Source organism: Haliotis asinina, chromosome 1 (assembly GCF_037392515.1).
Source record: "Haliotis asinina isolate JCU_RB_2024 chromosome 1, JCU_Hal_asi_v2, whole genome shotgun sequence".
In the NCBI taxonomy this organism is placed as follows: Eukaryota; Metazoa; Mollusca; class Gastropoda; order Lepetellida; family Haliotidae; genus Haliotis; species Haliotis asinina.
This window is the reverse complement of record NC_090280.1, coordinates 75,564,914-75,576,230: the sequence shown is the minus strand read 5'-3', so window position 1 is coordinate 75,576,230 and position 11,317 is coordinate 75,564,914. Positions and strand designations below refer to the sequence as shown.

Here is an 11,317-nt window from a genome sequence, read left to right as displayed (position 1 = left end):
AGACTCATCAGAAAAAGGCAAAATATCCTTCAAAATCAGAGACTGAAGAGCTGCAATATCCCTCAAGATAATAACGGGCCGTGGGGTAGAATTATCTCCCATAAGTGACACAGAACCCTTATAAACAAAGGGCAAAAACTCCTTCCGAAGTACAGAATCTGGAGACTTACTCTCTTAAACAAAACTCTTCTCAAAACCACCTAGAAAGAAAGGTTTAGGTGCGATGGACACAATAGCAATTGGGGAACCTGAAGCCTGATGTCTAAACTTGAGTTTGTAACATGCAGAAACCAAATGATCTGGCTTCTTACAATATGCACAAACAGGATCAGAAACACCGATAGTCTTAGGCTTAGATTGAAAAGCATGTGACTAGAATATGAACCTGTTCTAACACCACTGTAACCAGCATGGCCTGAAGTCTTAACCGGGGTAAAGCCGGCCTTTTGGCCAGAAAACTTTTTATTACCCACAGACTTAAAAGAACTCTTGTGAGTCAAACAATAATCATCTGCCAACATTGCTGCCTTATGTAAGTCATCAACCTTTTCTGAGCATTCCTGCATTTCTGACGATAAGCCTCAGGCACTAACTCATAAGCTTTCAAAAGTGTACTGTTGACAAGATCATAATCTGAGCTTTGTTGTACTGACAAGGCTGAATAAGCATCCTAAGCTTTACCCTTCAAAACAGTTTGACTCCCTAAGCCACTTGAGATTTTCAGCAACTTTCTCAAAATGTAGAAAATATGTGTCTACTTCTTTCTCATTAAAAGGGGGTACAAGCCTAGCATGCCTTGCAATGTCCAAAGGGGAAGAATACGAGGGCTAAGAATGGTTTTCATGCTTTTCAGAGCAATTACTTTGTCAGTTTCCAATTTTTTCATTTCTAATTCCTATCTGTCTCTTTCTCTTTCCTTCTCCATCTCAAACTTTTTCATTTCTTTTTCCATTTCCAACCTTTTTAGTTCTTCCTGTTTTCTATTTTCTTGTTTTTGAATTTGTAACTGAATTTCAGGTTTTTTATTTCTAATTGATCTGAACCTCCCTCTGGCATCATTTCCAAAACATCATCTTCAATAATTCCCTCATCAATATAGTGATTCAACACAATTTTCAAAATCTGAAATTTCCTCATTGCAGGTTTGGCATCAAGTTTGAGATGTGAAGAAATTTGCAATAAATCTGATTTCCTCAACTGACTAATTGTCTCAGAGTCAGGGGACAATACAAACTTCTCAAGTTCAAACACCATTTTGCTGTTTCAATAACTAACTTGCTGCAAAATTGCAAAAATTGGAATAAATATCACAAATGGTCCCAAATGTCAATTGAATTCTCTCCCAGACGAGCCCCCAATTTTGTTACGGTTAAAAATTTACCGTGACAAACAATGTAAGAAATCCCCTGTGAAACAGCAAAACAGAATAAAGACAAGTTTAAAATATTCAGATATTATTTAGCAACGAGAGCAAGGTATACAAAGACAAGATATAATATTGTAGCAAACTCACCAAAGTCTTAGTGTGAGAGAGAAACCGTCGTGCAGAAAGAACACAGTGAGCGGTCTGACAGCAGTAGATCAGGCGTTGACGGATAAAGCGTTGGCAATGTAACTCCAGTGAATGTGCGAATGTGTCTGTGTCCCCACACAACACGGCAACTAGCCTTTATATATACTTTCAGTCCTTTCCCGAAAGTACAAACACTTACTGTAATCGCCAACACTGTAGAATGCCCTCGATGTCTTCCCAGGAAGTCAAGGGCAGATAATTCCCGGAAAACCTGAATCCTAAAAATGCGGATCATCTGTCATACGGAATGCAACCCAACATATTTATTATTCAAAACACTAAAAATTGTGACCCAATAATAATTATTACTGAAGTAATAACAAAATATACAGAAAATACACACTCGTAACAATTAGAGTGAATTACAGCGTGTGCTTTAAGAAACCGCTATCGGTGCGACATTTCTTTTGTGGTGCAGTATATTGACAATCCAGCGTAAAACCATGTTGACCGCGGCTAATTGAATAAATCATTTACACAGGCTAGTCGTCACCAAGGACTTCTATGGCCTGGCACTTAACGTTGGGAATCTTGTTGATGACATCTACCTCAACTTCACAATCGGCAACATCATGAAAGCGGTGTCCAGTGTCTTGGTTCTGATCCTGCTTGACAGACTTCAGGAAACTTCTCCTCTTTGGAAGTATGTTAATGCAATGTAGAAGGGATTGCCTGTCTGTGTACCATTTTCGCTGTGCTTTATGAAAGTCAGTGTTAGTTGCACACCCCTTATATCCCTACACCGTCCATACAAGTTTACCTTACGTTACAAGGCATTTATTTCTATTTAAAGTAAAGGATAATATTCAATAAAGAGATGCTGACATTTTGCATATTTATTATGACAAACAGTTTACCAGTGTAAAAGGAATTCTGAATGACCTGTGCATCATTCGCCTGTGTCAGATGACCATACCTTGTTACATAAGCGCCCTTTGAGCCATTAACATTTAAATCGGGGCGGTGGGTTTGCTCGGCACACCGAAGACCAGGTTTCGATTCCCTACATGGGTGAAATGTGAGAAGCCCATTTCTGGTGTCCCCTGCCGTGATATTGCTGGAATATTGACAAAAGTGGCGTAAAACTATACTCATTTACCTTGAAAAGTCAGTCATAAATACCGTGAAAACCCGCCTCTATTTTCTAGTCCGATTTCACAGTCAACTTGGTTTACTCAGACGGACAAGAATATCGTATCCAAGCCCTCCGGCCCACATGAGTGTTTTGGTCTTTATTTACAAATCAGGTTTTATAGAGACTGAGAGATGTTTATTTGTGTATGTATGTGTATGTACGTGTGTATGTATGTATGTACGTGTGTATGTACGCATGTGCCTATGTGTGCGCATACGTGTATGTGTGTCTGTGAGCGTGTATGTGCACATAGTATGTGTTTGTATATGTGTGTACATGTGTTTATATGTGCGTTTATGAATGTATCCTGAACGCATATGTGTGTGTGTGCGCGTGCGTGTCCGTAGTATGTGCGTTTGTACTGGTGTGTGTATATGCTAGTATGCATGTTGGTGTGTACATTTTGTTGTATATACGTGTGCAGATCCGTGTTTGTTCAGTTAGCGAAAGATGTATGTTAGTACATACTGTATGTTTATAATGTATTATTAGTGGTAGCAGTCTCTTATAACCTCACATATATCATGACATTTAGCAACTCGTGTCTACGTTATATCGACGTATACCTTAAATCATTGCATCTGAGTATAGATAAGTATTTTTCTGGTTGTAGTAAGTTTTGAAATGTCCTGTAACAATCATAACGTGTGCTATTATTCAAACTTTCTTGCTATTACTGGTGAAACATACTAACAGCTCGACAATAATAATAAAAACATCAGTATGACAAACGGTTTGGTTTATCCAGACATAACAATAACATAAATGTCTTATGATTGAAGCCCAAATTACTATGCCCATACCGTCTAAGTTAAAGAACATATTATAGGACAGATTTGGATCACTATGGTTAGGCATGTTAAGAATTGATAGCCAGTATTTTAAGCATCAGTTACACCCGACCTGCAAGACGGCGACAAGTTCATCGTGAGGGGTAGGTGGCTGTCAGTGCCGTATTCCAGACATACTGCATTGGTGACAAGTCTGAACTGAGTTATGGAAATTGTGTGGTCGTTATGTTGCCCTGCTAGAAGTACATAACATGAGTCTTGTGTGTTCTAGCGTTGTCATCCTGAAATACAAAACGGCATCAACGTCGATGTCGTTGCTCAGATGGCACCACTTGTGTCTCCGGGTTGTTGTCACGGTATCAATGACTAGTCATACACTATACAAGTGCTGCAAGGCAGTTGGGTTTTCATGACGTTCTACTATAAATCCTTTCAAAAGGAATGTGCCAAGACATCTGAAAATGCATACATTTCAAATTACAAGTGTTTTACACTCCTGAGAATGTATGCCACATAAACCCTTTGAATACCCATTGAAAGAGTTCAACTGGAGCTACGTATACAGTTTCATGTGGATTTTAGTTGTGTACCTTTGCGTCCAACCGATCCTTATATTATCCAGTTTTATGATTCAGTGAAAACTTTAAATGTCTGAAAAGTAACAAAGTCGTAAATAAATGTGTTTTACCATCGTCATTAATTCCACAACCCCATAACGATGGATAAGTGCGGCCCGCCCCACATTAACGCCAGCTTTCTTATGTATACCCTTTTCACTGTATGACTGTTTTCATCTCGTGTTATGTTACGTCCATAACAACCAGTCTTTGTCCAAATCAAACACCATCAACATACGATTCCATGGGTGTTCTTTTTTCCACATTCTGTTTTACCGGCATTTAAAATCATATTTTGTTGGAGAGTATGCCGTGTTCCAGTTTGTAATAATCTCACACTCTATCAGTCAGTGTGAAACCAGCAAAGAACTAGGAACTGTTATATTTGAAGCAATTGTATCACAAACGTAGCTACAATTACAGATCAAAGAACAAGAAATTACTGCAGTGTAATAGGCATAGTGGGCGTATTTAGCGTTAGAACTGAACATGCAACGTATTTAAATACTGGAAATGGAAGCTTGATACCTAAATCATCCTCCTGTCTTTACCATGTTAACGAATATCATTTTGGACACGTGTTCTGTGTGAAAGTCGTATTTTATGATGAATTAATCCTTCTGTCTTTACCACGTTTACGAATATCATTTTGGACATGTGTTTTATGTGTCATGTTATCAGAGATACAAAACATGCTACCAGTGAGATCTTTTGTAAATCGATCATAAAATTAGTTCTCGGATAAAGGAGATGCTCTGTCAGATAAAATTCCCATGATTTTTTTCACCATTGAACAGCGAAGTGAAAGCATTGTGTTATTCAGCGTGAATCTTGGTTCGGTTCTGATCACGAGTGGAAACCAAACAATATTAAGGTGAATACGTTAATGTATCAACAATGTATTTCCCATTAGTTTGAAAGTATGTGCAGCCTTTTCACAATGTTGTTTCAGTGATGTAAGTGATGGGCGATGTCCAGTGCCAAACCCACATGCTCCACCCGATGACTGCAGCTGGTCTTCTCAATTAATACCTGTCTGAGTATATACCAGTAAGGCATTGTAAAAACAGTAATAGCTCACTTATATCCGGGCGCTCTGCCTGCTCACGGCGCAACGTACATTACTATCTCCGGTCATAGGACACTCTGGTACTTTCCGATATATTTAAACTCCCGAACTATCATATACTGTATTATAGGCGTAATGAAATAAACACTCACTTCGAGCACATCCTCACGGGTACCCATTTTACAGCTGGTTGAACTAAGATAATGTGGATTTAAGTATCATGTCCAAGGATACTACGCAAATGTGCCCAAACTAAGTGTCTCAACCGGGGATCGAATTTGGGCCTTCAACGAGATAGGACGAGGCCTTACCACTGCACTATTGCGCCCACCTGCGCATGCTTACTTACTGTTTTAACACAGCAGTCATGTTGCTATAGTAATGTAACAACCGCCAGTAATTATTCATGACTGCAATTAAGAAATTATTATCAAAGTCGACGACATTCATGTTTCAGACGTCCACTCCAAGACTGTATATGATCCTATGCGACGCAACACACGTTTCCTACTCTTTGCACAGGTAACTTTGCTGTTGAACTGACACCTGAAAACGTACTATGAAACTCATTTGTACACTTTAGCTCTTTCAGTCACTATTCGGGTTGCCTAAATTTGGACGCATATTAACCTGAAATTACATTCAATACAGTTGCCCTGAATTTGGATGGACGACAGGAGTGGTGTTTTCAGTTTCTCAGAGGGTACTAAAATTCCCCCAAACAAAATGTTATACCATGATCTGGAATGACGCGTACAAAATGGATTGTTTCTAGAGTTTTGACCCCTGCTGAAGGCTTTTAAACTCAGTCCATCCCACGTAAACAGAAACAGGATGATGTCTTTTCATTTTGAACTGATATTTCTACTTTTAAAAGTTTAGTACTTGGAAACCGGTGTGATGTACATAGCTGACTAATTTATGAAAAGTATCCATTGGTGAGCACAGTTTCTTAGAATACTTTCATGATACACAAGTTTGTACTTTCGAAGAGGTCATTATTAAGCCTTGCAGTTAAAACCTTATCACCAAAACAAATCATTCTGTTTTAACTGTATGACACGCGTGTAGTTTCCAAGCTCTCTGTAAGTAATAAAGTTTGGAGTACCCTTCTTAAGCGGACATGAACCTTTCAAACCTGTTTCATGTCAAATGAAGATGAAACATTTCGCAGTTATATTCTTTTCAAGTAGTTCTTGATAGAGACAAGACCACCAAACAGTGTAGCATTTGTCATTATTGTTTGTTTTTGTTTTATTATTTGAAAAAAAAGCACCAAACGAATAAATGCACGATATGTTTCTTTTCTTTTTTCTTTTTTTTTTTTTTGATAAGTCAGGGTATTACAGAAAAATTGTCTTGTCTTGCTAATATTGCCCAAAAAGCTGTATGTTTTATAGGCGACTGGTAGAAAAACCAGCAGTGTTATAGGTTTGTACTTTTCATGATTTGGGACTTGTGTTACTGACTGAGTCGTTTTACTTTTGTCAGCTGTTTATGGTGAGTGGGTGAGTTGATATTTACGCCGCATTCAGCAATATTCCAGCTATGTGGCGGCGGTCTGTAAATAATCGAGTCTGGACCAGACAATCCAGTGATCAACGACATGAGCATGTTAATTTGCACTAGCTGTCTGACGTACTGATGTAAAATAATGATAATACCTGGACTTTGCATACTCGTACATTAACCAAGTGAACATAAAACGCTATGCGACTTCTACAACTAAATTGCATGTTGGACATACACTTTGGCATAAAGCAATGCCAGTATGTCGCTCTTTGAAAGAAATATATAACAACTTGTACTCGAAGATTCCTTACACTTACCACTAAAGGACTGAGCTGTATATTAACAGCAGGACAAAAGAAGAACTTTATTATTGGAATGTGGAGGTCCTGATCACGTTGGTTGTGTTGGTTGTCGATCTCATCGCAGTTACAAAGCTATATGGATATCGGATAAGGTTTCCTGGGTTTAAGAGACGCACATGCTCTCTTACACACTAAGAGATATACGTTAAGCTCCAAAGGAAACGTTACCCTCCTACCTTTGTGAATTATTGAAAACTTTCAAGGATATGTTAGAAAGCAATAGTTTACAAGAAAGCTGAACAACAAGGCTCTATGCAAATCATAAGTAAGGCCTCAAATGCATTCATATTCAGGTGAAATGCATCTTTTTAACAAGAATTAAATTGTCCTGTTTTCGACCATGACAAAACACACCGATAAAGGTTATTTAGATATCAGAAAGAAAGGTTGAAAGAAAGAAATTTAAAGTCACCATTTCTCAACTATTAAAATAAAAGAAACAGTTGTACTGTGTGTAAAGTTGTAAAAGAATCCTAATAGTATGATTTCGGTCTTTTAAAACATTCTCTGTTAATTTGCATTAATGAAAACAAGTAGTACGTATATTTGATATTTTCACATTTTTGTTTGTTTGTTTGTTTGTTTGTTTTGGGGTTTTTTGTTTTTGTTTTTTTGGGGGGTTTGGGGTTTGGGTTTTTGTTTTGTTTTACAGTGCAATATCAGTCGTCAAAATGAAGTAATATTTAAGCAGTATTTTATCCATTTCACGTGTATGCATGATGTAATACACAGGTACGAGAAATAAGGCAAGATCAACAGCTGAAGAGAGAGGAAGAACCTTTGGGGTGGTGCAGATGGATTCTACATCCAGTGATGTATATAATGCCCTCTCTTTACGCCGTATCACCGTTATAAGACTGATTGGGCGCTACAGACAAAATGACGTCATCGTAGACAGACCAAGAAGTGGACGTTAACGAATCAGAAGGATAGCCGAAGATAGATCTATACCTCCTTCATTGCGGAAAGAAGGTAACGGGTTTTTTGTTTTGTTTCGTTTTTTTTTTGTTTTTTGGGTTTTTTTGGGTCTTTTTGGGGGGGTGGGGTGGGGGAGGGGCGGGTTTGTTTTGCGTTTAGTGCACATGTCTGTCAGCGTTTCATTTCATTTCAGATGAATGTCACTTGATGAAAACTGTGTCCAAACCATTACAACACAATCCCACGAAATGATTCAACGAAATATGTGAATATGTGAAATTGTGAAATCTCAAAACACAAACAGAAATGATAGACGGGTGCGATTTGACCAGCGTCTCCGTTACCTTTACTACACAACCACAGACAACTGTTTCGCAACCAACATGCGGTTTGATTGTTTTCTAATTCATGAAGCCGTTGTTATGTGGTGTTAAGCCCATAAACAACACAATCAAGTGGCAATATATATTTGTGAATGTTGGTTCATGTCAATCACGCTGGCCATGAAACAATTATTGCCATTGGATCCCCTGTATATATTGAGGTGGGCTCTGGAACCTTGACACATTCGCCTAACTGACAACATGGGTGGCTGGATGAAGTATATCACTGTGCTGGCGGGTATGTCATATTTCCTATAACAACATTTACATGTAAAGCATAGTTCCATTGTCATGATTGGTTGGTATGTATTGTCTTAATGCTACATGCATGTAATTCACTCCACCGTCATTCTCATGTTAATGAGTGAGTGAGTTTACAGTTACGCCGCACTCAGCAATATTCCAGTTATATGGTGGCGGTCTGTAAATAATAGAGTCTGAACCAGACAATCCAGTGATCAACAACATGCGCATCGATCTGCGCAATTGGGAACCGATGATATGTGTTAACCAAATTATCGAGCCTGACCACCCGATCCCTTTAGTGGTCTCTTATAACAAGCATAGTCGTCTTTAATGGCAAGCATGGGTTGCTGAAGGCCTGTTCTACCCCGGGACCTTCACGAGTCTATTCTACCCCGGGACCTTCGCGGGTCTTGGACATGTTAAATCATGCTGTTATCCACAGAGTAATACATGATAGTACTACATGCATATAGTGAGGCGTTGTTCTATAATATCATAGTTTCACCCCGTGTGATATATTTTTACTGCCCAAATGCATATAATTAGGCACTATAATAGCCCTGCATGCTGTTTTCGAGAGAAACAAAGAACAACTATTTCATGACAGGCTGTTCCCTGGCCGTCGTTTTTGCCAGTATCTTTGCAATTTTTGTGATGACAGTTAAGTTGACTGTAAATATTGTCTATTTTAAGTATGATTTTAACAAAGGGCTAATGGCAGCCGAATCACAGTGAGTACATGTGTTCCTCGATACCTTCTCGATATCTTACGTCAATCTCTGGTTTTACCTAGTTTTGATCAGCATCTGTCGAGGTGAAGACTGTTCCTGTGAGGACACCAACAACCCTGTCTGTGGCGACGACGGCAACACCTACACCAATGAATGTTTCCTCTCCTGTGCCGGGTAGGCCTACAGCGTGTCTGGTTATGCTTCATTTACATTATATGCTATGACTCACTTAAAGCATTCACTAATGTTATCTTTATATATATGGTTAGATCGAGGATGAATTACTCCAGTAACTTGTGGGAGCCAACTGCAAACGTTATACCGATGAGGATCATGCATCAAAGTGCTAAAAAGCATGTACGAATATCGTGCATGAGAACAGCTGCGTTCTGGGATAACGTTCTGACAAGAACTCGCCAGTTTTCACTGAGAATCAACATCAGTACAATAATCCTTTCAGCATTACGAATTTGTTTTATAATACATCACTTCATGTGTAAACAGTATCTTTAAACAGTATGGAAAATTTTGCAAAATCATAATTAGAATATTCGACTGTAGTTGGCGGAAAAAAGAGCTTTTCTAATATAGTTATCGAGATGGTTAATACGCCTTAAACGAAATTATGTCAAACCTCAACGACATGTTATTTTTTTTATACTTTCCTGTTACACAATATATCTCTCATGCATCATCAAGGTATACACTTGTCAGTTCTCAATATGATTAGTTTCCTTTCATAAATATATAGGGAAAACGATGTGAGACGTGCGGATGAAAGCTTTCTCCTTGAAAGTTTCCGACTATAAAACTGTTGTGTTTCAATAGGGCGACGAAGAAATCCGACGGAGAATGTCCCAAACTTTGTGCCTGTCAACTTCTCTTCTCCCCTGTCTGCGGCAGTGATGGCGTGACTTATGGCAACGAATGCCAGATGGAGTGCGAAGGGTGTGTACATTTGGAATGTGTGTCTTTAACATTACCGGGGAATGTCTAAAGGTATAATAAAATATCCCTTGCTTCTGTATCTGTATTATACTGTTGTGTTTCAATAGGGCGACGAAGGTATCCGACGGAGAATGTCCCAAACTTTGTGCCTGTCCACGTCTCCTCGCCCGTGTCTGCGGCAGTGATGGCGTGACTTATGACAACGAATGCTTGATGGAGTGCCAAGGGTGTGTACATTTGGGATGTGTGTCTTTAACATTACAGGAGAATGTCTAAAGGTACAATCAAATAGTCCTTGCTTCTGTACCTGTATTACATCTATACCAACGAATGTCTAGGACGGGGGTAGTATTTTCTTCCTGACAACCAAAAAGAACAAACCAAGGGGTTTGATGAGTATAATGAGGCACCTGTTACAATATAAATCTCCAAATCATCATCAAGGTATATGCTAGTTAGTTATGAAGATGATTAGTATGCTTACAGGTAATGACATTGGGAACACTATGTCACACTTGTAGCAGTTAATATTCCTTGAAAACTCGCGACGTTGAACTTTACTGTTGTGTTTCAATAGGGCGACGAAGGTATCCGACGGAGAATGTCCCAAACAGTGTGTCTGTCAACTCATACTTTCCCCTGTCTGCGGCAATGATGGCGTGACTTATGACAACGAATGCTTGATGGAGTGTAAAGGGTGTGTACATTTGGGATGTGTGTCTTTAACATTACAGGAGAATGTCTAAAGGTACAATCAAATAGTCCTTGCTTCTGTACCTGTATTACATCTATACCAACGAATGTCTAGGGCGGGGGTAGTTTTTTCTTCCTGACAACCAAAAAGAACAAACCAAGGGGTTTGATGAGTATAATGAGGCACCTGTTACAATATAAATCTCCAAATCATCATCAAGGTATATGCTAGTTAGTTATGAAGATGATTAGTATGCTTACAGGTAATGACATTGGGAACACTATGCCACACTTGTAGCAGTTAATATTCCTTGAAAACTCGCGACGTTGAACTTTACT

General features: G+C 38.8%; 1 protein-coding gene across 1 annotated transcript; it reads left to right on the top strand.

Annotated features, from left to right (window-relative positions):
* The first annotated feature begins 8,561 nt into the window (after nucleotides 1-8,561).
* On the top strand, nucleotides 8,562-11,031 carry LOC137275359 (serine protease inhibitor dipetalogastin-like). The gene is made up of 5 exons (XM_067808166.1): nucleotides 8,562-8,598; nucleotides 9,400-9,511; nucleotides 10,166-10,285; nucleotides 10,393-10,512; nucleotides 10,863-11,031. Exons 1-5 carry the CDS (start codon nucleotides 8,562-8,564, stop codon nucleotides 11,029-11,031), a joined length of 558 nt encoding a protein of 185 aa, XP_067664267.1.
* Nucleotides 11,032-11,317: the final 286 nt, after the last annotated feature.

Bases quoted from the DNA above. Each gene is read 5' to 3' on its own strand.
- LOC137275359 (XM_067808166.1), top strand. From the start codon at position 8,562: ATGGGTGGCTGGATGAAGTATATCACTGTGCTGGCGG. The intron at 9,512-10,165 runs GTAGGCCTACAG...GTGTTTCAATAG, and splicing joins TGTTTCCTCTCCTGTGCCGG to GGCGACGAAGAAATCCGACG. The intron at 10,286-10,392 runs GTGTGTACATTT...GTGTTTCAATAG, and splicing joins TGCCAGATGGAGTGCGAAGG to GGCGACGAAGGTATCCGACG.